The 26414-nt window shown below is 40.2% G+C and overlaps 1 protein-coding gene across 2 annotated transcripts in view; it reads left to right on the top strand.

Annotated features, from left to right (window-relative positions):
• The window catches only part of efl1 (elongation factor like GTPase 1), a 114767-nt gene that overhangs the window by 18180 nt on the left and 70173 nt on the right, over positions 1 to 26414 (top strand). For both annotated transcript variants that reach the window (XM_037095730.1, XM_037095731.1), the window contains exons 9-15: positions 4362 to 4441; positions 4780 to 4916; positions 5070 to 5192; positions 5947 to 6046; positions 17824 to 17981; positions 22437 to 22600; positions 26038 to 26173. In XM_037095730.1, coding sequence (XP_036951625.1) covers positions 4362 to 4441; positions 4780 to 4916; positions 5070 to 5192; positions 5947 to 6046; positions 17824 to 17981; positions 22437 to 22600; positions 26038 to 26173 — 898 coding nt within the window. The remainder of the gene's footprint in view (positions 1 to 4361; positions 4442 to 4779; positions 4917 to 5069; positions 5193 to 5946; positions 6047 to 17823; positions 17982 to 22436; positions 22601 to 26037; positions 26174 to 26414) is intronic.

Genomic DNA, 26414 nt, shown 5'->3' on the forward strand with positions numbered 1-26414 from the left:
TCAATACATATTGGACCAATACAAATTAAAAATTTGCAGTCCACCAGCACAAAATACAAGGAGCCTGTAATAGGCTAATGTATTGTGAGGCTCTGGATGAGCTTTGCAAAGTAATGTCATCAGGATTATCTACATTTGGGCTAGCAGACACAATTGCAACCAAAAGAAAGCTTCTTTTCTACACTGGAAAAGTGGAGCTGACATGAACAATTACCACGTAGAGGATCGAAAATAACCATAACATGCAGGTGGCTACTTCACAGAAAATATTGTATCCAGTTTTTCTGTATCATTATTATTATTATTATTATTATTTTCACTACTTTAGCTTGACAGTTCAGACTGATTCTGGAACAGAACTAATTTAATGTACACAATCTATGATCCCAAGATTATAATGACCCTACAATTGAGAAAACCATCCCACAATCATATGGGATTTTGAGTAAGTCCCTTTTGGCAAGTTTTTTTCCCTTATTTCATGCATTCCTGCCTTTGTCAACTCAGACTAGTGTTGAATTCAGGTTCTGCTTTGTCTTAACCTGCTTTACACTGCATGTCCCACTAGTAACATGACAAACACAAGCCTGAAGCTTGATAGACCACAAAAGCTCAAATCAAATCTGAAATCCGATGCCTAACACCAATCTTTTATTTCCTCACAGTCCTTAAAATTTCCTCTAGTCCATCATTGGATAACCCATGGCTCATACTAACCAGTCATGCCTACTCTCACATGTGATTGTTTAGCCGTTGGATTTTAAACAAACACTGACCAGACAAAGTAATAACCTGTGCTCCTTTTGTGTGTATGTCAGTTGGACTCTTCATTCAGCTGTTGCTCATCTCCCAGATACTGAATGATGAATGTCGGTGCGTTTCCCTCTGGCCAGGAATGTAACTGTCAGGGGGAGAGCAGGGGAGGCAAGAATGCTTGCTGAGCAGAGCAATGGTTAGATTGACCTTTTATTCAAGCTCACTCTCCCATTCACTGGCATTTGAGGTCATGAATGAAATGGAGGGGCTTTTGAGAGAGCACTTCACTCACAGGATGTGAAAAGGCTGTGCAGGTTAGCCCTTTGAACTGTGTGTTTGCATATTTGGTGTGGAGAAAAAAAAGTGTTCTATCAGCTTTTATACTTTTAGCGTGTATACTTTTAGTATTTTGTTCCCTGGCATTCATTCTTCACAACCATTCTATAGTTTGGAGAATATACAGTATGTGCTTCCTTCATGTTAATTGCTGGTACTGTTTGTGGTCAAGGATGTAAGAATTACTGGGTGATAAGAGAACCACACCCAGAGTATAGAGTTATGTAATTCAAGAATTCTGCAATTGTATAAAAACGAGTCATTAGTCATAGATCATATGTTGAGTTGTATACTCATCCCAAATATTTCCAATAATGTGGAAACCCAAAGAAATCAACAAGTTTAATTCAGGTATTGATGAGTTTTATTTGATCACCTGTCACTATAACTTCTAGGAGAGATTCAGAGTCAGGAAGGAAAGTCCGCAAACAGCACTAAACATAATGTAAATAAAGCTAAAGCATTACCTCGTCTGTAAACATTCGTGCCTGAGTAACATCAGATGCATTTTCACCAGCAATGATGGTTTTGGAATGGTGTATTCACCACCAGCAAAGCAAGTTTTAGAATGAGATCACCATACTCATTTGCATTAAAGTTACTTGTGAGAGTATTTATTGCCCCAAACAGCCAGATTACACTAGCAAGCAATGGCATATACCGATGTTGTGTCTGTGTGTTTGATTTCAGGTCAATCTCTCTGAACTTAGCACTCATTAGAGACTCCAGTTCTCTTCTTTTTCCTCTATCCTTCAGAGAAACTTGGCTCTTAACAGTTGAGCAGTGGCTCCACCCCCTCGCTCCACCAAGTCCTCCAATTCAGCACTTTTGAAAATGAATTTTGTCTTTATTTATAGACCCCTAGTCTCAGAAAATGCATTTAGATAAATATTTTGTTTTACATTTAGTTTTCCAGTCAGCTCTTGTTTATTTAGCTGCCGGTGTCATTCGCTGTCGATGGAATTTTATCACTTCCTTCATGTTTACCCCTAACAAGTTTAAGATCTATTCTGCATCATTATTTTCCTCAGGTACAGGTACAACAACTGAGTCATGTAACGCTCACCACTCTGATATTCTCTCTCTCTCTCTATTTTTTTAAGAAACTAACTGATTCATTCCAGACAGCCCTGCTGTTTTTTCAATTACTTTTACAGTTGACTCAGCTTCCTCTCTTTCCCTGAAGGGATTTCATGTGAAACATCTGTGTAGAAAGTGTTGAGTTTCATAGATAGTTATTTGGCAAAAATTATATGGTAAAAGAAACAAAAAAAACCCAACACAGTTTAAACAATTGGAATAAGTGAATTGAAGCAATATTTTCATATTTATTGATCCCTTTTTGTTAAAATAGAATATGTGATTGTTGTTGCACGGATGGAATTAATACTTTGGAAATGTGTATTGAATGAATTTACCATATGAGCCATCACAATACAGGGATTACATTTAGGCATTTCATATTGTCCAGTGTGTCTAGTCCCTTGTGTTGTCTGCTTTTCCAGCTAAAAAAAAGCACAGTCTGCCTAAGTAACCATGTAAATGTATTGTATTTTTAAATGTTATTTTCTGATTCCAATTAATTATTATTATTTTTTGCTAGTGAATTATTTATTTGCTTACAAACACAAATGTCACCCAAAGTTTTCCTTTCGTTGATTCATAGAAAGGTTTAGTCACTGTGTCTTGACCCAAATAACAGCTGGTATAGTGTCCTGTAACAGGGTGAATGGCGTCTCTGTCACTTGTTTCTGCTCTCTATAATTTTAGTAAGAGGGGAGGATCACAGTGTTGCATACTTCAACACATAACAATGTAATGTTAAAACGTTTGGTTTGCGGTTAGCGCCTACATAACGCTGCCAAATTACAGACATGGAATTTGTATGTACCACTGTGGTGTTGCACAAAAGGCAACTTCTACATAATGCTGCTTCAAGGAATGCATGTTCCAGTATGTATGTATGATGTGCAGTTGGCACCTTGTGTAAGGCAGCCTCTGCCATCAGTAAGGGTCCTGCGATGAGCTGGATTTGTTTGGCATTCAGTTGGGCACTTTAGTATGGGTCATTGATCTAAATGTTTTTCCATCCTGTCACCATCCCAGCCAAGAGTAAAAGTGTGAAAAAACACAAGTATTTTAGACATGGAATTTATAAAGATAAACAGCATTGTGGTATTTGCAGCTTCATTGCAGAACCCTTGGGCCATAATACATTGCAGAACAAAGACAGGCACAGTACATTGACTGTTCAAAGGCACCATGCAGTCATTCAGTATTGGTGGGCAATATGGGAAAAATAATATATGACATTCTTAGTGCTGTATTGTAGGCAACTGGACTTGTTTCAGTTTCTTGATGATGTTCTACCTCTCATCCAAACTGAATCACTGAAACTCATTACTCATCACTGAAGCTTCTTCACGACACGTGTGAGCTCTGAGTTCCGGAGTTGTTAGGCCCATTTTGAGTAGTGTCATCTATAGCTTGATGTGATGATTTATTTTTGTTGTTCTTACCTCTGAATTCTTTGAATCACAGCTATAGTCTCCTGACATATTAAGCACATGGCTCTTGTGCTGGTTGGAGGGAGAATGAATGCACATTTTTCAGTCCATTCTTCTTCGAGTTGTCACTGTCCACTTTTTTTTTAGCAGTGAACTTGGAACACGCCATTTTCATGCTCCTACAGCCGGCAAAATGTCACTATGCTAACTGCTCCAAAAATGACAATGAAAGTTAAGAATTGTGTTTGCAGCAGTGAATGACCCAGCTGTCTGTGTCTCGCTGGCATGAACACAATCTGGGTTTACACGTGCGAACCAAAACACATGGTGAAGGAATAATAGTTCGGGGGCCACAAATAGGTGGCCGGGGGGCCGGATGCGGCCCAGGGGCCGCCTATTGAGGGCCACTGCTCTATACCAACCCTACTTGGAAAGCAAGCGTTTGTATATATAACTGGTGCACTACAACTACAATCATGTTTTGTAATGGCAACAACATGAGCAAAATATCACAGCAAAAAGAGATTGAGGGATGACTATCTTATCTCTTTAGGTCTGAAGTTTACATTGGAGTGGCCCTGAAATCTTAGCTACATGATCAACTGAAAACAAACGCTCAGTTACGTTTGTGTCTTTCTTTATGTCTTATTGTCATCCTGATGCATCTGTTTGTTTCAGTCTTTGTCGCTCAGTTACATTTATGTCTTCCTTTATGTCTTACTGTCATTCTGATGCGTCTGTTTGTTTTACTCTTTGCTGCAGGCCAAAGGAAAGAAGCAACTGTTTGTGCAGCTTGTGTTGGATAACATCTGGAGTTTATATGATGCAGTTGTCACTAGAAGGTGGGTGAAAGATAATACCCTGAAATACTTTAACTCTCTCCTGTAATATGTTGTTTAAGTGTTAAGATATACCTGAGGTGGAATGTACTAAGTTACTATGATGCAGAGAATCACATATTTTATGAGGAATATGCCAGGTTGAAGTAAACTGGAATTTTCCTTTACGCCTCAGCTTTTTAAACCTGCACAAGTGCCGGAGCTAAGATAAAATCCTGCCTTAATGGCATGTTTAGTCATGAGACATAGCTGCTGTAACTGAATAGTTACAGGTTAGAATGTGTTGCTATCTATCCTCTGCAGTCTTTCTGCAAAGAAGTCTACTGTGTTTCTGTGACTAGAGACAAGGAGAAGGTGGAGAAGGTGGTGACATCCCTGGGGCTAAAGGTGATGGCCAGAGACTCTCGTCACTCCGACCCTAAAGTCCTCCTTTCTGCAATATGCAGCCAGTGGTTACCTATATCCCATGCTGTCCTCTGTATCCTTTGTTTTGTGTCCGTATCTGTTATCGACTAAAGGTCTGTGGAACAGTCTAGCTCAACTTTAATTTGTTTGTTCAACTTCCTTGGATGACCATTTCCTGTGGATGATAGTGTGTTTAGTGTTTGGTTTTCATTAACACAGACTGTAGCAATGGCGTGTGAGAAGCTTCCCAGTCCGTTAGACATGTCGGCAGAGAGGGTGGAGAAACTGATGAGTGTTGGAGCGCGACAGTTTGATACATTGCCTGAACAGACTCAGGAGCTTAAAAAAGGTATGCATCACGTTCATACTGTACTGAATTAAAGGAGAGCAAATGTCAATTGACTATATATGAAGAATATTAGTGTGCTTACAGAGTACCCCTTTGATAACGACATTTTTATTAATAATCACAATAGAAGTAGGTTGCACCAGCTTGTCCAAGACAACCAATTCATGTGCAAAAAGAGAAATAATGAATGTTGTATCGCTACTTGGATCTGTTTTTTAAGGTACCACATGTTTAAATTCTACAATTTCTGCATTCAGTTGTGTCGAAGGTATCAAAGCTAGAAAAGAAAAAAAAGATTTTCAACTCAAGGCTTCAGAAATAATAACATTATCACAAATGTGTTGGTGTATTCAGTTTTTCAGTACCAACACAGTGTGCAGATTGGTAATTGAACAAAAAGGGGGGGGTTCCTAATTTGTGCACAGAGAACTTTTCTATTTTTGTTGCTATGGTGTCCAAAGAGGTATCGAGTGTTGTTTTTCAGACACCAGTATTTTACTAAAGTTTCCGTTTTTGGTGTCACGGAAAACATGACTGTTGAAAGGTATTTTTTGCACAACACTGTCCAAAATCAAAATATTTTTGTACTGTCTGTCACTTTGAATATGTTGTATGTCATATATGTATGAGTGTGTGTTATCTACAATCTCAAATGAATATTTTTGGATAACCTTTTTAATTGCCTTACTGTTTTTTTGGAAGCAGTTAATAGTGCTGGCACCTGACCTTTTTCCTTTTGTCAACTGTTTTCCAGCGTTCCTCCAGTGTTCAAGCAAGGAGAATGCTCCAGCCATCATCTTTGTGTCGAAGATGTTTAATGTGGACACCAAGGCCCTGCCTCAAAACAGACAGAGGTAAATGTGTGTTTGTTTTTGTGTGTGTGTGTGTGTGTCGTATCAGTCTGGCTCTACTTTCAGTTGTCTAGACTTGAAGGGCACTTATTGCCTACCATATTGAAGACCATCTCCATTGAAGACAGAATACCAGCTCACTGCCTCTTCCCTGAGTTTGGAACTGTGCATGGGCCATCATCTTGTTGCTTCAACGAAATGCTGTCTGCGGGGTATGGCACTGTGTCATAAAATGGAGTGCCTTCCTTATTTTAGACCCCTTTGACCCAGTTTAAATCTCCCACTTTACCAGCACCACAGTAGCCCTCCTCCAGCAACTTTCTATTCAGTCATGTCGCAGATGTGATCAAAACACCTCAAAATCAGATTTTTCTCTCCATAAGACTTTGTACTGTCTTCCTCTTTCCAGTTTCAGTGTTCTTGTGTCCATCTTAATCTTTGCCTTTTATTGGCCAGGCTCAGATGTGCCCTTTTCTTCACTACTCTGCCTAGAAGGCCAGCATCCTGGAGTGACCTCCCTGTTGATGTTGAGACTGGTGTTTTGTGGGTATTGTTTATGAAGCTGCCGTTTAAAGACCTGTGAGGTGTCTGTTTCTCAAACAAGACACTGTGATGTGCTTGTCTTGCTCAGTTGTGCACCGGGGCCTTCCACTTTTCTTTCTATTCTGTTTAGAGCCAATTTAAGCAAAAGAATAGACTGAGAAGTTCCACTGATTGTTGTCCGCTGGCATTCATTGTAAAAAGTTTAATTGGTTGTCTCTGTAAGGCCCAATCAGAAGAGCCGGTCAGATAATCTGCAGGACAGTTGCAAAATTGACACACTCCAGGATTCTGCTGCTAAGCGGCTGCCAACAGCTTGCTAGCTCTCCTCCAACCAATATCGATATGCATTTTCAGTACCCTCTTCGTTTAACCAGCACTACATATTTGCATGGTACTGCTAGCAAGCCATATGTGACTGAGGGGATGGATGGATGCTTCCATGGAACACTTCAAATGTCAGAAGTAGTCAATTCAATTTATCTTATGGGATTGTCTGTACATATTATGCAACAATATTTATTTAGAGCCCTGCAGCTTGAGAGCCAACAGCTAACAGATGTAACAGCTGACTGAGGTAACAGTTGACTGAGCTTACAGCTCGCAGAGGTAACAGCGTACAGCTGACAATTTCATTTTGTTTTAAATCTATTTATTTGAAGTTTCCTCAACACTATAATGGGGATTTTACTCTGCCACTTGTAACTAACTACTACAGATGCCCAGCAGACCTTAGTGGCTGTGGCTCAGGGGTAAAGCCAGCATCTTGTTATTAGAAGGTCGTTGGTTCAGTTCCCCTGGTCTCTATGTCTAAGTGTCCTTGGGCAAGATACTCAACCCAAAACTGAAACCCAAAACCTGATGTGCTGGTTGGCACCTTGCGTGGCAGCCTCCGCCATCAATGTATAAACTACTGTACGTCGCTTTGGACAAAAGTGTCTGATAAATGCACTAAAATGTAAGATGTGAATGTAAATTACGTGAAAAAAGTGATACTGGGGCAACTGTAGCTCAGGAGCTAGAGCGGGTCGAATTCCGGCTCCCCCCAGCTGCATTTCGAAGTGTCCTGGAGCAAGATACTGAACCCCAAATTGCTGATGAGCAGTTTGGGGTTTTAACTGCCAAAGTTTTCCTTCATTTTGACGGATTTCCGTCAGCTTGGCTTTGAAAAGGCCATGAATGAGATCGATGCAGATCTGAAAAGAAAAAAAAAATACGGAGGGCTCCAGGGGGACCGACACGATCCTTGACTAGGCCAACAATAAGCACTCATGGCCAGACTTAAATAAATCAGGACTTAGCCCAGGCTGAGCGCAGGTGCTCGGGGACCGGCTTGGCCATGTTTAAATGGATAGCCTAAATTGTCGCCGCATTAAAAAATAAAGCAAAGTGTTGCTTAGTGTGCTTGTATCTGACCATGTGTGTTATGGATTAAGTTGAGTCATGGCAAAAAAAAAATACTTGAACTTGGACCAGATAAAGCATTGTGTAAAAAATGCTGAATCTCTGAAAGGCCAGGTCAGATCTATGCCACCTGATTGACGTACAGGCAGACAGACAGCCTTGGTTGTACCAACAACACCTGACATGTGTCCGGGGAGCACACCGTGAACCCAGTATTGGACTGAAAGCTGACAAAATCAGGAAAAAGACTCCCACACACTGTCCGCATCTCTTGCGATTAAGTTTATTGACAATGTTTCAGTACATCAGGTTACCTTACAAGACAAAAACTGTCCTAAGTAGGGTTGTGGACTTGCGTGGCCCAATCAGGCCACACCGCACACCTGGACTAACAATATACAGCACTGAATGAAAATGTTTTTGTGTGTGTGTATGTATGTATATATATATATATATATATATATATATATATATATATATATATATACACACACACACACACAAAAACATCTTCATTCGGTGCTGTATATTGTCTGTCTGCAGTGTTGTCTGATTGAGCCACAGAGTCCACAATCCTACTTAGACAGCTTCCCCCATTCTCTTGTAAGATAACCTGTTCAAGGTCTAAGTACGGAAACATTGTTGTCAATAAATTTAACTGCAAGTGAATTTGACAGTGTTCTGGGGTCTTTTTCCTGAAGTTTAAGATAAAAAAAATCGTAGAAGGTGTCATCTTTAAATGAGACTAATAATGTAGATGTACAGAGACTGTGACATGAAAGTAAGGCCCCTTCTTGAAGATGCAGATTATTGACACCTTGCAAAGCATTGCACATTACATTTGATGTTTGTTCTCTGGACCTGCAGGACAATCACATTTTTAGGGAAAACTCCTATGATAAAAATATTTTTCATCCTGACAGTTAAAAAAATGGCACAAAGCTTCATATATTTAGACATCAACTTCTCAACATGCACTGCACATGCAAATGCCAGAGAGATTATCATCTCACTCACTGCCTAGTTACATTCTCATCACTAAAACCAGAATGGAAAACATCAAGCTAAATTCTACAGTGGTAATAAGAGATGAAGTGTGTTTTGAAGACGGCTTTAATATCAAAATATTGTCTTATTTTCCAGCACCCTTTTTTTCTCCCTTTTCACATTGTGAAAAGGTCTGTTTGTGGTTGTGATCATCTGGCACCACTGTTTGGAAGTTATTACCCCATAACCGCAGCAGGCAAGGCCAGAAACCAACTTCTGGCATTCACATTATTGTCAATGAGTGACTGATATGACCTCTTTATGGTAAAAAAAAACAGATATTAGCTGAAACATACAGCCTCATATGTACCACATAGTGGTGTGTTATATTTAGATGATGAAGCAGTTTTAGACTTTGATATGTACACTGATAACCTTGACAGAAGCAGTTGTCTGCTTTTGGTGTGTTTGTCTGTCTGGTTTTGGAGGAAATAATGTGAGAGGAGTGAGATTTACTGAGTGAACTGACTCATGCAGTTTGAAGCTGCAAGTCAGTATGAAGTTATTTGTTCTGAAGGCCAGGCCATCATCCACTGGCATTTGCTCTTTTGTGGTTCCTGTTAGAATCCTGAATTCAGGCTGTGACCCCATTTATAACCAATTTATGCAAATAGAGGTGCAATCAGTCCCAGAGAGTTGGCAGGGCTGCTGCTGTTGTTAGGGGCAAATTATGGGCTGTAAGTGGTTTGTCATCACGGAGCTGAACTCTGTGTTGGCATCGATCACTCAGGCCTATTATGAGCAACTGTGCTGCTGCAGTCATTGTGGTCTTTTTGAATAGGCAATGCATACACACAAGCATATGCCAGTGCTCCTACCATGATGCTCATCCACACACAGACAACACTGTATGCACAAAAGCACACAGGTCATTTAGCAAAACTTCTGTGGAGATATTTGTGTTTTTACAGGTCTGCCTGAGAAACGTATCTAGTTGAATTCAAAGTTTTCTACTTCAAGAAGACTTTACTGAACAGACCTGCCTGTTTGACCAGAAACCATTTCTAAAACATAGAAATGGTTTCTGGTCAGACAGGCAGACAGAATGTTTCAGGTGTAGACAGAAGTGCCACACCTCAGTTGTCCTATACAGTGATGCAATTTCAATGCATGTCAAACATGTTGATATACGGTCCCATATCAGTTTGGACATACAGTGCAATTTAGAATTCTAGTTGGTTAACCTTTTTGAGTTTCGTTAATGAATGAGTAGTCATTTGCAGAAGTTGGTAACTGTTGGTGCAATAATAAAACAGATTGCAAAATTAGTAGAATGTAATCTGTCTTAGTATCTGACCCAAGTAAACCAGAGTAAGATGATCAAGAAGATGGCTGTGAACTTTTTTGTTGATCTCTACCAACACTGAAACCACAATAAAAAACAGGATGTTTTAATGAATGAATCAGATTATTTTGTCTGAATTTGCTCCTTAGCAGGTCTGCCTTTCAGCATACAAGTTGTAGCCCATTTTAGAAAAGAAAAACACCTTATCAGTTGTATTATTGAGGGTGAGGAGAGTCAATATCATAGTTTCTCTGTGGATGGGCACCAATGATGTTTTTAGTGTTTTTAGTTAATCAGCAACTATAATGCTGTCCTGCCCTGGGCCATGCGAAAAGCATGACCGTTTGGGAAGTTTCTAGTCAGGAGGCTTTCTATTGCTCCCTGTAAAAGGAGAAGGAAAACCTGTTCCTCTAGTTACAGTACTTTTACTAGGGTGGTCATCTGTGATGACCAGGATAGGTTCTCTGACATAGTGATTCCAAGGAACTTAAACCTATTCACCTGCTCCACCTCAATTCCACTGATGTAGACAGGGGCTTTAGTTTCTCCTTAGTTTGCCTCCTTCTTTATAAAATCAGCAATCATCTCCTTGGCTTTCCTCAGTCTACCACTCTGTAAGATCGCTGACTACCAGTAAGAACTGTCAGCATTGTCTGTCATGCATAATGGTAGCAGGCTTTGTGCTCTGTTTTCAGCCAATTAGATGACAATTAGACCAAAGGTAGGGTCTTAATCATTGAAGCCCAGTGATAAAGCAAAACATTCGGAAGTGCTAATCCACCCTTGAGCTTCGTCTTACAGGTATGCTTTTTACTTATTCCATGGGCTTTATGGCAACACAGAAAGGGGATTATTAAAGAGTCTAACCCCCAAATTCCACAAGATTCGACTTCCGTCTAACACCGGTCACAGCAGTGGCACTGGCTCCGCTAAATTCAGCATCCACTCTGCTGCTCTGGCAGTCCAGACCCTTCTGCAGTGAAGCATGGGACATCAATTTAGCCAAATTCACTGAGGGCAGGTCAAGCAAGACAGGTAGTCAGAAAATGCAACAACATTGAAACAACTGGTTAATTTTCAGAATAAAACACTCTGTGTTGATGCCAGCACAAAAATCTAAAAAAGTCCACACTTCAGTTCCTTTGGTTGGGAACACTAACCTTTTTCTGTTAATTGTTGTGTTTATAACACATACATTTGTAATTGCGATCACACGTGATTCTGTAATTACCACGGAAACTCCTCGGTCTTGCCTGATGAAATTATACAGCATCTTCCACAGGCTTTGAATGAGGATGGATGGAGACCTCTCACGACATCATTTGTTTCCCAATATAGGGAAATCTGAGCTTGTAAAAAAAATGTGTTTACGTGAGTGATTTTGTAATAAGTCTCTAGATATAATGCATTTTATTTTATTTGAAGGCACCTTTCAAAGCACTCAAGGACACCACACATAACAACAACAATGCAAAGAAAAACGGGACAATTTAGTGTAAATGAAAATAAGCAAGAGGATGCAATGGTGCCAGCTCGGCACAAAATTCAGACTAAGCAGTCCTCACCATACAGGAAGTCAACTGGGCTGGGTTAGGCAGGGTTGAGCTTCCGGGGTGAGAATAGTCCAATAGAGTGGAATAGAGAATATGCAGGAGTGTGATTATATGATTAGGCTGATACAGAGTAAGCCATGTGGAATAAGTGTGTTTTCAGGCGAGATTTAAAAGTGGAGACAGTGTCAGAAGTGCGAATGTCGGGTGGGAGAGAGTTCCAGAGGCTGGGGGCAGATCGGCTGAAAGCTATTTTCCCCATGGTGGTTAGGTTGGCAGATGGGGTAAAGAGCTGAATGGTACAAGAGGATCGGAGAGTGTGGGAGGGTTTGTAGATGTGGATCAGTTCAGGGATATATGATGATGCCAGGTTATGAAGGATCTTGAAAGTGAAGAGTAGAATCTTGAAATCAATGCAGGATTTGATAGTGAGTTGCTGCGGGGCTGGAGTGATGTGTTCATCAGTGTGCTGTGATATATAGCATCTAATGTTAAGGGATTACATCTAGTGTCAAACAGGAAGTAATCTATCCTACTATAGGAGTTGTAGACAGGTGATTAGATCTAGTAGTCCCTGCCAGGAGGATTTGTTGTCCTCCATATGACCAGGATGTTCCTGTTTTTAATGAACATATTCAGAAATTCAGATGAGGCATTTATTTGGTAGCCTTCTTGTGGAGGATCTATCAAGATATGTATCCAAGATGGCATTAAATTGAAATGGAATGGAGGGGGAAAAAAAGAAAAGTGATTAGATTTATTTATTTATTTATCTATTGAAAATGATCATTATTTTTATTTTCCATTGTTTCCCTGAACAGCAGTCACTCAAAGTATTAGGCAAGTCATACCGTCAGTGTGTTTATATGATGTACAATCACACGCCATCTCTCTTCCCAGAGCCAAGATTTGCATTATATTTGTAAAATAAAACCGATATTTGATAAAGGGTATCAAAAAGGATTTTTGTTATATCTCCAACTGGAGAACCAACACAATCGACAAAGTAGATTAAATTAGAGGAGGTAGCAACATAATTCAGTGGATGTAAACAACAATACTGAGCCTGCAACTCAAAGATAAAAACTGAACAAAAAGTTACGTTTAAAATAAGATATCCAGCAGAGTTTTATAGTTTAATATATCAGAACTTCTCTGGCTTCCTGTCTTGCAAATGCAGGCATGAAAATCACTCACCTTTCGGCGAAATTCACTGTTTTAAAACCAAAACCTACGTGAATCATGTAGATCTGATGAGATAATATTGTGTTATGGATGGGACATGGAGATATACCACAGAATGAAGTGCAAACATGTGCGCGCCTGAGGGGAGCCTTTAATTCGCTAAAAACTTCTCTAAAATCTCTACAACTCATTTTCAATTTCTGTCTAGCGGATGTGTTCAGGAAGATCAGTAAGCGTGTTGCATTCTCTCTCAGAAAGACAACGGATTTGTCTTCAAAATGAGAGCTTTACATTGCACCCCATTGGAGTTTAGAACTGGATTCTTAGCGGGGGGGGGGGGGCTTTTAATTTGAAAGTAGTAACCTTTTGTAGCTTGCCGCTGCAACAACAAGCGGACAACGAAGACAGCTATAGAGACCGAGCAGCATCTCCCGGATCTCAGCGGCTGTCCATTTGCTCATCTTGACGATGGACTGACTGCTGTGATCAGCTGTTTCTTGGTTTTAAAACTCCTCGGTTGTGGGTCGCGCAACAGTGCACATCATCGACACCTCCGCCCATCTCACGCAGTGGCTGGTACATTGACGTCTCGGGTTTAGATAACATTTGCAATGGAGGTGGAAAAAAAGCTGTGAAGTTGTGCTGTTCCGCATCTCATGAGAGAAGTTGTCAGTCTCATTTCTTATATAGCATAATGTGGCCATGTATAGATAGATACTGTATTGTAAATTCGTACTGTCTTATAATTCTGCTTGATTTTTCTCTCAAAATAGATCAGATTGATGCTATTAAATATGAAATATTCCAAAAAATATTCATTCGGGAGCATGCCCCCGGACCCTCCCACAGGGGTCATATTTATTTTCACCTTTTTCACCTCTGACCCTTTTTCATGCCTGAAAAGAGACTATTGTATCTGAATTCACTGATATCCCGTTGTTGTCTAACCTGTTGCGGAAAGACATTTGGCGTATTCTTCAGCCTTTTTAGGGTCCATGAAGGAGATCTGCATACCGTTTGGGTTGCCAGAAGCCTCGCAGGATAAAGTAGGCTATACTTGATGATGGGCCTCTCCGGAAGCATTTCCTTGGTGCATTTGAATAATGCCCTCCATTTAGTCAGAGCAGGGGGATAGTCAGAAAAAAAAATTAATATGTTTACCTTTTGTTTGCCTTGCCTGCTATAGCTTTATGTAGCATACCCTCAAGCACATGGAAATAATGTAGCTGCAACGTGAAGGGCCCGGGCAGCTCACCAGATTGGATTAACTTTCAGAGGGCTTGATGCCCTCTATCAGTAAGAGGTCAGAACATCTTGCAGGAGCTTGGTGATAAGGTCCCTTGGCCTTGGTTGTTACTTGGGATATTCAGAATAAACTGAATTTGAAAATAGGCTATCTCTCAAAAGTACATTCTGTGGTGTCATATAACAAACACACTGTATGAGAGTTAGTAAATTTCTTACTGTGACTTTCAGTTTCCAAAGCCGTATTTATTATTTCTTACTATTTTTAAAAATGCCATAAATTATGTCCTTGCAGCCCCACCTGTTGAAACTATGTGGAAAATACTATCATTTTGATTTATTTTGATTTGATCTGATTTAAACACATGAAACATTAGCTTACATAACGTTTTTATAGACTAGTGGCCTATATGTTGTGAAAGGATATGGGACATATTTAGTCTACCCAGTAGGCCTATCCTATTTGGGTGCTTATTACTGACTCTTTTAATTCCTTTTTTTACAAAAGATCTGCCCAGCCATTAGTACTTCTACATTTAAAACAGAATATTCAAGATACCCTGACAGACTCAGTTCACTGTAATTCCACAGAAAAGTTGAGATCAGACAGTTTTTGGGTGTTATCAAGAAGAGCATTTTGAAGACTAGTTGTAACTGATTTTGTTAAAAGGTTTCATAAACATCTTAGTTCCAAAAAAATTGAATTTTCTGGCAGTTTTTTGAGTTGTCAGGCTTTTATAGCAATGGTCCTCAATAGGCAGCCCCCGGGCCGCATCCAGCCTGCCAACCACCTATTTGTGGCCCACAAACAGTTATTCCTTCACCATGTGTTTTGGTTGGGTCAGCACGTGTATACCAGGACTTGTCTCCATGCCAACTATACACAGACAGCGTGTTACTGGGTCACTCACTGCTGCAAGCGCAATTTTTAACTTTCACTTTCATTTTTGGAGCAATTCACGTATTCACATTTTGCCGGCTGTAGGAGATATAGATTGCATGAAAATGGCGTGCTCCAAGTTCACTGCTCAAAGAAAAGCGAACAGTGAAAATCTGCAAGTTGAAGAAGAATGGACTGAAAAATTAGCATTCTCCCTCCAACCAGCACAAGACCCATGTGCTTAATATGCCAGGAGACTATAGCTGTGATGAAGATTTCCAATTTGAAATGGCATTGTGAGATGAAGCATAGGAATTTTGAAGAGACATTTCCTCAAAACTCAGAGGTAAGAACAACAAAAATGAATGTACTGAAATCATATCAAGCTGCAACCAGGAATCTTATATCTATGACACAACAACAAAAAGCAACAGAGTGCTCACTTAGAGACAAAAAACTATATTAGTGAAAATAAACTCCTCTTTAGTGCCGTTGGTGTTTAGGTCCTTCTCCAGTCTCAGTCAGTGCTGATGTCTCCTCTTTGCCTCATTAATAACAGATTTCAGTCATGCTCTGGCGGTGTTGTATGCTTCTGAAGCCTTTTCCAGGCTACCGTGAGTCGTTTCAGCAAGCACCAATGCACACAGTTCTTGATTTAAGCCTCTTATTGGTTTAAAATCATCTCACTGCAGCTTCCCCGTCTGCTGTCTTGAGCATCTCCCCTGCATCTCCCATCTGAGGTCCAGCATGCTACTGCATTTAAAGGGAGACAGTGATTACTAACCCGGTGCCAGCTCTGTCAGTCACTCAGCTGGCACTGTTCTCCTGAGCTCCCTCCCCCTCTCTCCCTCCCGCAAACGCACCTCTACCACACTCACCTCCACAGCTTCCTTGTCACTTGTCATTTTTGGCTGTGGATAGAGTCCACACCTCTCTATTCATCCAGGCCTTCTGGTTGGGGAATGATTTTACTGTCTTTGTAATGATAAAGTAATGATGACACATCATCATCACAATTGCTGATATGATGTCAAGTTTGATGTTTTGGCATCCCTGAACATTTACCAGTCTGTGCACTCAAAACAGTCCTGTATGGCTACTGTAACTTCATTTTTTCACGCTTAAACAGATTTTTACAAGTGGTTTGATCATCTTAATCAGCTGGCAGAACAGTAACTAGGCAGAAGAGGCAGGGAGATGCCCATTGAGAAGAAAGAAAGATGGCTCTGATTGAATTTGGAGCCTTGCACTAAAATGCATGCATGGCTGGCCCAGCTTCCAAAATAAGGAACGGAGAGGCTGGGATTATAACACAAACAGAGGTAGTGTGACTTCATCCTCTGTCATTTCCCCTTGCTTGTGTTTGTATGTAGTCCAGTTGGTTTGTCTATCATGGTTTGAAGATGAGATGCACATTGATTGTCTCAATAGTCTCTTAGTCTGTCTCGATACCCCCCCCCCCCAAAAAAAACAAAAAAAACCCCACACACTTAAGCCATAAATTCCATGCCTATAGTTGATGGGTGCTTCAAGAAAACTCCATAGTCCAAATTTTTATTTTCAACTGTACTGTATAAACACATTAAACCAGCACACTAGACATACATAGCACACAGACTAATGTGCCCTGAAGGATCCATAGTTTAAGCTAAATCATCTGACAAGCAGTAGGCAGCATGTAGCTTTAAATGTGAAGGTAGGGCTGGCAGCAGTCTTAATTGTTTCTAATAAACCATACTGCAGTGAAACTATGGAACAACTTATCTATAGCAAATCAATACAGTAGAACATTAATTATTCCTAACTACTTATTGTGTAAATGGCTCTAACACCTGCAAGTCCTTTTGAGGCATTGATAAGTATATTTCTGTCAAAGGCTGCTGGGGCTGTCTGGGCTCCCCAGCCCAATTTAACCCCTGATACCTATGGGTAGTATCGGCTCAGATCAAAAGCTATTAACCATGAAGTATCAATGGGGCCAGACTATTTTCCTTATTTCTGACCTGCAAAGCTCTGAATTTAAATGTGTTAAAACAGTGTACCTCTTTTTTGTCTACTTTGTTACTTTTCGCTCTTGAAAAAGAAACTTAAAAGTGCAGTAGATAAAACAATGCACCTTTCTAATCGCAGAAGTAAGTTGTCAGTGTGACTCTCCTAAATTCCCTCAAGTTTAACAGTTTAAATTCCAACTTTTCAATTTAATAATTTCTGTAATTGGCCAGAGACATGAAGAATAGAATAAGTAGTATTCTGATGAAATGACCAATTGGCCAGGATGAGGTTGTTAATAATGGTTGAGTAGTTCTGAGCTAAAGGTTCCATGTTCAAGTGTGACACTGGATTTAGCAATGTTAGCTGACCTGACACCTGGGTCTCCCATGCTGTTCTGTGTCCTGTGACTGATCCATTGCTCAAACTCAACTTGCTGGATCATATGCCATCTTCGCACTAGTACTCAGAGTGACACGTACTTATAAGTTAATTGTTACCACAGATTTCACTACATGATTCACAACTCTTTGTATGGTTTCAGCTGTTATCTGGAGGTCTGATGGAATTCTGACCTACGTGTGTGTGTGTGTGTGTGTGTGTGTGTGTGTGTGTGTGTGTGTGTGTGTGCGTGTGTGCGTGCATGTGTGTGTAGGCCTTTGACCCAAGAAGAAATTGCCCAGCGCAGGGAGCTGGCTAGACAAAGACATGCTGAGAGGTTGACAGCTGATCAGAAGGCAGCAGAGAGCCATGAAGACCTCACCCAGTCAGGGAGTGCTCCACAGGAAGCCCAACCTGCAGGACACAGTACAGGTAAGTTGAACAATACACTTTTCATCCATTTGTTCTTTTCAAAGGTAGACTGTGCAGGATTTTCCTTAAGATAATGTATCAACTTATACAAATATAATGCCTCTTTATCATCAATTATGACCCATAAAACTGAGTGGCAGTGTCTGTAATGGCAGAGACACTCCCCTCTGCCAGTATTTTCTTATTTTTTATGGTGTTTGAGATGTTTGTGGGCACAAGCGATTCTGAAGAGATATAGTTGATTGTTGAGTCTCTTTCCAAGGTTGTCACATAATGACACTTTTGCCAACCCAAAGATTTGGTATTCTGTGACATGTGATTAAAACTTAACACCAGCTATCCTTGTCCAGAATTACTTATTCCCCTTTTGAGTGATGTGTTTACAAACACCACCAAACAAATCCTACATAAGATGCCTTTAACACAAATCACAGGACAGCCAGTATTTTGATGGAATTTGCTAATAAGTAATGAATAAAAAAAAGTTTGTGATATTATTACACATGATACAGAGCTGTGGAAAAAGATCGTGGACAAGGATTGCACGTTACTGTCACAATACTGGAATGTATTACTTCAATTGAATACCTTGATAAATATTGATATTTGGTACCACAGGGAAAAAAATGACGCAGTAGAATGATTGTAGTAAGCATTACATATCACACTTGTTTGGACATTTCCCCCTTCAGATCCGCAAATTAAAAAATAATATGCAGGTTTCTGCTGCAAAAGTTTTTGGGTCTGGTTAGATGGGGGCATGGTCTTGTTGTAAATGCCATGGGACATTGCCGAGATGGCTGTAGAATGGCACGACTAAACTCCATGTCCCATCACACACACAACCTATTTTTCTCTGTCTTTCTTGAGAGCACCAAGAGTGCTACCATTATACACGTGAACTATGCACTGAATTATTTCTGAAAGAGTTTGCTACTAAAACATTTTAGTTTCAGAAACACTTAGAAATCCCAAGATGCTCAGGCCCTGTGGAGTGCTGGTCATGCAATATACATAAACCCTGATGTGTATCAACTTGCTCTCAGAGAAGAGGTAGCCAGAAAGCATAGCTGGTAGGGGTGGAACGGTTCACAAAATCCACGGTTCATATCGTGGTTTGAGAACACAGTTTTTGGTTCGGTTTGGTTTGTTTTTTTCTTTGTTTTTTTACACTCTAAAAAATACCAAGTATCAGATCTATAGCCTAATGATTACATCTTTATCAGATATTCTTAAGGACATGTCATGCAATCATGGAAAAACTTAAATAATGAGGCAGCTTGATTAGGGATTGAGCACACCATTGTAACAATCTTAAATTAAAGTGAAGTGAGATGTTGAAACAGCAAGATGGATGACATTGCTGCATTTACACATTTATATATTTATTTGGCAAAAAGATAAACAATTGCTTGCCTTCTTCTGCAATGAAAATGCACTAAATCACTAAAAAACAACAGCAATCACTGAACTGACTGAAATAGGATACATTTATCTCTGACAAACATTGTATCCTATAAAGTAAAAAGAGGAAAATGGCTCTTAAAGCTCTGACTCTTGAATTAGTGCAAACAAAATAATTTAACTTTCCTATTTATATGGCCACATTACAGGCAGAGAGCATCAACAAAGTGAAGAATAAACTCAGCCAGCACTAGACTTTCCTTTCTTTAAAATGAACACAAAAAACAATGTCAGCAATATTTCAATTCCCTGATTGTCAGTTCTTAATAGAAACATTAGTTTTTCCACTTTGAATTAAAGTGCAGTATCCGAGGTACAATCAAATAAATATGGCTGATTTTTTTTAATCAAAAGTTAAAGTGTCACAGTGTTATTTAAAATAAACAAATAAAAACATATTAGCTGGCACTCAAAATAAAATGCAACATAAATCAAACTTACACTCACTGCACTGTTTCAAAAAAACACTGCTTTGTTCATTATATTGTCAAGTTCTTTTGCAAGAAGATCAGTTGGTCCACATTTTCTGCCGCAAGACGAGATCTACTTGCAGTAACAATGTTCCCTACTGTTGAGAAAACTCTCTCACTTGGTACAGATGTATCTTGAACAGGGAGGTAACGTTGTGCCAACTTGGCAATGTGAGGATATTTATGTTCATTGCTTTTCCACCATGCAAGTGGATCTGCATCCACAGGAATACAGCCTGTGGCCTTGTAGGAAGTGACTTCTTCCCGAACGATGCTGGACAAAGGCTTGGTGGTTGTTTCCTCTGTAGTAAAGAACTCTCCAAACAGCTCTGCCATGGCAGATTTTTTCTGGGGAGGTGATGAATCTGATGCTCCTGGCTCTGCTGCTGAGGATGAACTGGCCACCTGGGCTTCACGGGGTTGACCCTGTTGAAGCACAGTAACAGCATAGTAGTTTTCACAATATTAATAACAACAAAAAGCTTTCATGGCAGCAGAGAAACTGAAATTATTTTCTACTGGGCAGTGGGGTAAATATATTCTTGAGGCACAAATATGCTTGATTTAATGGGAAAAACACATCAATATGATTATGATAATTGATGACAAATTACATTAAATTTAGTTATATACAAAATTAAACCACAATACCTGCTCTTCATTTTCCATAATGTCTCCAGATAAGGCGGGGACTTGAACCTTGGATCCAGTGCTGTGGCTCTGTGAAGATAGTTCTGAAGATCAGGGTCTCTGTATCTGTCTTGAAGGTCTCTGGTGATGGCTGACCTAGCATGTCTGATGGTGGGACTGTCCTCATCACTTGGTGTCATGGATTTTATTATCATCTTTTGCAGAGGGCTGATCATTGACACTGAGGGTGATATTTCTATGCTCATGAGGGTGGTCACCTTCTTCAGAGGTTTGAGAAACTTAATGAGGTCGTCAGCCAGTTTGGCCTCACTGTCAGTCAAGATGGCAATGTCTTTGTCCTTCTTCTTGACATCCTTGTCCATTGGGGCAGAATAGATGGCAGCCTGCTGTTCTACATAACGCTCCATCACGTCATAGACGGTGTTCCAATGAGTTGGGACATCATGTATTAGTTTGTGAACAGCTAATTCCAGCATCTCTTGCTTAGTTTTCAACACATGGGTTGCTGCTGTGCTCCGGTGAAAAAAATTAACCACCTTCCTCATCTTCCCAAGGAGTTTTGAAACTTGATTTAATGAGAATGCATTCTTGGCTGAAAGGTTAACAGTGTGTGCAAAGCACCCTATCTGTGGCCCCAGTCCAGCTGTTGCATTGACAGCATTCACAATATTTCTTGCATTGTCGGTAGCTGTTGGCTCTTTCTAGTTTCCATTCTGTCACTGCTTGTGTCAGTGCTTCAGAAAGATGCTCACTTGTGTGGCTTTAATAATGCGGGCGGGTCTGCAAAACGGAGCTTTTCATCTCCCACTCCAAATTAATGTAATGATCAGTCACAGTTAGAACATTTTCAGTGGCCCTGGACGTCCATCCATCTGTAGTAAGAGCCACGTAAGCTGTGTCGGACAATTCTTTGACACTTCGCCGTCGTGTCCCTTCATAAAGTCCAGGAATTACTGTGTTGCTGAAGTGACGGTGGGATGGAATATTATACCCCCGCTCAAGTACTTCAATCATATGCTGAAATCCTGCATCCTCCACAATGGCATATGGCTGCATATCTTTCGCCATAAACACCCCCCTTGCTTTACTTATGGCATTTGCCCTGTCTGACTTCTCATCGAGTGGCTGTTTAAAGGCTTCGGGGAGCAGAAGCTGCTTTTTCTTATTCTACTCTTTCGCATATTGGAAGTGTTGCCGCAAGCATAAGTAACAAGTTTTACGCAGTGCTTGCATACAGTCACAGTTTTGTCCACCAGCTTTTTACCGCTTTCATCGTAGGTTACAGGAAATCCGAAATGCTCCCACACAGGAGAACGAAACGATGCTGCTGGCGCATTCTCCAGCTCTGGGGCTCCCCCTGTGTCTTTTCTTGACATCTTTGCAATGGACCTGCAGCACTCAACAGTACACGCCTCCTCAAACCAAATGGAAAAAAAACTTCTCAGGGTTACTGGTGCAAGGCTTATGCTACATTACACGTCATAATCTGAACAGTACACACGCGTCCCAAACCATGACAAGCGTACCAAGCGGGACAGATTTTTTGGATGAACCGTTCCATCCCTAATAGCTGGTATCTGTGTATTGATCAACTGTAAAACATTTTCAGAATCAGTAAGAGTCAATATTTTGACAGCACTATTACATGCTCAAAAGAGTGAATGGGGTATTAAAACTCTCGGTCCAAACCAACAAGTAGGAACACAGTCAGATTTTTTTAGAATACAGTGATTGCTAATATTTACATGGGTGTAAAGAATAAGCAGGTAGAGATTCTGTTGATGCACAATCATGAAATGTTTTAGACAGCCAAGAGATCACACTCTCACAACTCTGAACCTTTTTTGTGTGTCTTATTTCTCTTTGCCAGCTAAGATGGAGATTCGGACATTGAAAGACTCAAAGCCAGAAGAGGAGGAGGAGCATAAGGAGACCTTCATTGCATTTGCGAGGGTCTACAGCGGGGTGGTAAAGAGAGGACAGAGGGTATTTGTACTGGGACCAAAGTATGACCCCGCCCAGGGCCTGAGCATGGTAAACACCCTCTCATCAATCTCCCTCTTCAGTAACACAAAAGTTTAGGGCAGTTACCACAAAACAAAGGTTACAAACCACAATTGCACATGCACAAAATTATTTATTACAGCTTCACATCAGATAGTAAGTTAACGAAAAGTAGTCTTCTCACAATAGGTGCTGTGAAGAGTGCAAAACTATCAAAACAAGTTTAAGAAACACCCTGCCCCCTTACTACTTATCCAGATGGTTAGCCAACCTAGCTAGTTGACAGTCGTTCACTCAAGGCGACTTTAAACGCTGTACTGTGTGAATCACTGAAAACCAGGATATAGCCAACTGCAATACATTGAAGCATGCTCCTACTTGGTATTACCACCAAAAATATTAAAGGCAAAACAATGAAATTAAAAGTTAAAGCCTTGTGAAACAACACATGTTCTCGGGCTGCAAACGCAAAGTATAAATTAAGCAACATCGCTCCATAAAAGCAAGGAATCTCTGTCTGTCTTTGTGTGTATGTGTGCCTCAAATATCTCTGTAGATCAGGATCAGACTGACCTGAGATTTTCAACATGGCTGCTGCACGGTTCAAGGGTGTGCAACGTCACATTTGTTTGGACTACAATGATACCATAATAAATTATTTCAGAAATGCTTTACCGATTCTGCTAGCATTGTTAACCATAGTCACCATAGTCATGTGTGCACCAGAGCCAATCACTGCAGAGCTCATTCCCACGACATACCTTAAGAAACAAGCGGATTTATACCTGCAGCGGCACAAGCTGGACTGGGATTTTGCTGGCAGTTCAGTCCTGTTCGGTGCATCTAAACCAAGGGTACTCAAATACAAATCTCAAAGAAAGGGCCACAAAGATTGTTTTCAGTGACTCAAAGGGCCATGTATTGAGGTTGGTCAGGCCACATGCAATAATACTTTAATATTCAAAACAAAATGTTCTATTCATTCAAAACAACAAGAAAAATTCAAACTTAATAAAATGTCATTTCCATTTTAACATGAATTAAAATACATAGTTGAATATTTCCTCTTTTTGTTTGCCTTCAAACATTGTGTCCGTCACTTCAGTCATGCATTCTTTTATTACTTCAATAAGCATTATTATATTATATATTTTGGCACCGTGAATGAAAGGATATTTGCCGGGAGAGACTCTCCGTCTGTTAAGCCTACATCATTAGCAAAATTAGATAGAGTCATTGACTGTGTCTCCTTTAACTACATTTGTCCAGCTTGTTATTATCGCTCCAGAGTTAAGTACGTGGGTCTTGTCCCGGTTGGAGAGAGAATGAATGGAAACTGTAAGTCAGTACTTCTTAGAAATGCCGGTTTTCACTGTCCATTTTTTAGCAGAGTACTTGGAACACGCTATTTTCAATCACTTACAACCGGCAAAATGTGAACATGCGAACTGCCCCGAAAACGAAAGTGAAAGTTAAAAATTGCGCTCGCAGCAGAGAGTGACCCTGTATCATTGGCATGGAGACAAGTCCCGGTGTACACGTGCTGACCCAACCAAAACACATTAGTGAAGGAATAGTTTGGGGGGCCACAAACAGGAGGCCGACGGGCCGGATGTGGCCCGGGGGCCGCCTATTGAGGACCACTGATCTAAACTGACTGTTGTGGATTAATGAGACAATCTAATACTATCCACAAGCTGCCAAGTGGCATTTATTCAAAACATGTTTTAATGTGACAGCTGCCACACTGCCAGTTACTCTCCATTTCCCTTGTACCTAATCAGACTGTAGTAAAAACAGATAATAATATAGCGGCAAGCGGCAATCTGCATGTTCTAACCTCTTTCGCCTCAAACCCTGCCACCCTGACCCTCGTCCCACGCAGCTGATGACATCGGCGGCATTGTTCCTTAAAGATCTGTGCAACACATACCCATGATAAGCCCCAGATTTCTCCAAACTGGGTTTTCAGCTACATGCTAATGGAATTTGTGTTATACTTTCACATAGAGATTTTACTTGAACATTAAAATTCAAATTTTACCTATTCATGTATATTTCAATGTTTCAATAGGTATTATAATGTTTAAGTAATCGCAGTTTCATGATCATGAAAATTTTGGGAGAAATGCGGAGATATTTATGCAAATTAGCAAAACATCTGTAACGGCAGCTTTCATGGTGTAAGAGGCTTTTTTGTAGAGGACTACCAGGAGGATGTGTAGAAAAAGTTCAAGTTAATAGCACTTATGGCTTGGTGGGGAGAGCCTTTCGAAGTTTTTTATTTTATGGTCCAGGAGGCTTTTTGTAGAGCACATTGAGCTGGACTTGTGTGTCATATTTCAAGTCAGACTTATGGTATGAGGGGCGTGGTCTTCCCAAAAACGCATTTTCAAGCCTTAATTACAGTGCCACCATCTGGCTGACTGAGCTAATATTTTAATCAAGGTTGATGCACATCATTTCCAAGTTGGGCCAAGTTTCAAATTTTTGGCAGACAACAAATAATAATAATAAATTGGCACAATTTTCAGAACCCTTTCGGGGTTAGAACCCTAAATACAATCTAATACAGACAATGCAGATCATCATATAGATGGATGGATGGATGGATGGATAGATAGATAGAATCAAGAATACACTGGAAAAAACACTGAACACTAGAAAGTGGAAGATCATATACCTCATTAGTCTACTGCAAGAACACCTTATAACTTGTTTTAATCAATAATATACTGAATTAATCACATTGTTTTTTTTTTTCGGAGTTGATGATAAAAGTTCCCTAAGGAGTGAGATATCGTGCTTCTCTCTCATCTCTGTTGCACATGTGCAGTTCCGACCAGGCAGCTGGAAAGGCTCAGGTAGCGACACGGAAGCCAGTGACAATGTAGTGGTTAAATTTTGCTTGAATGGAGACGGCTAGAAATAATAATGAGTGAGTTACATCTAAACTAAATGGGAAGTGAATACTTAGTCATAGTCAAAAGTTCACAGCCTTTGGTCAAGAACATGTATGTTATGGTAGTCTTCAGTTCAGTTGATTTCTACTACTAATGCATGAGTGGAACAGATACGACTTTGTCACAAAAACATTTGTGAAGTTTGGTTCAATGATTAATTTATTAACGATCTTCTGAAAATGTGAAAATATACATGCAGTAATTCAAATAATTGGTCATTTAGGCCATTTTCACTTTAATAAGGTGCTTTTGATACCCTGTATTTCTTCATTATACCCTGAAGAGGCTTTTTGTTTAAGGCATTGCCTGTAGATGTACATATTTTTTGTTTATATTTTTATGTAGGTTAGGACTGGTTTGTAAATGGTAAGTTTATAAGTGGATGTAAACTTTTGAAAATGACTGTACCTGTCCACACATTGTTATTAAATGATCTTAAATACATTATTGCAAATACCGCATTTGTCAGCTCCTCATGCTCATTCCTTCTCTCATCCCTGCCAGCTGCCAGAGGGTCCCAGTGCCTCACAGTGTGTGCCTGAGGTGCCACATCTATCCTGCTGTTCCTTGGAAAGCCTGTACCTGCTGATGGGCAGAGAGCTAGAGGACCTGGAGGAGGTGCCTGCAGGAAATGTCCTGGGTAAATACATCTTTATATTCTCTCTGGTTATTGCATTGATATAAAAAATATTTGATTGCATTCTTGTAACTTCAGCAAAATCTGAGAAACGATTCTGTGGTCTTTGACATGAATGGCTCTATCAGGTGAACATCATGCGGCACCGACATTAGCCAGGAGCAGCCTTAAATCCAAGCTGAATTAAAAAAGACTCTTTTTCTGACACTTTCCCCTATTTTTCGGTGGCGCTAGATGCTAAGTT

Source organism: Acanthopagrus latus, chromosome 4 (genome assembly GCF_904848185.1).
Source record: "Acanthopagrus latus isolate v.2019 chromosome 4, fAcaLat1.1, whole genome shotgun sequence".
Taxonomy (NCBI): domain Eukaryota; kingdom Metazoa; phylum Chordata; class Actinopteri; order Spariformes; family Sparidae; genus Acanthopagrus; species Acanthopagrus latus.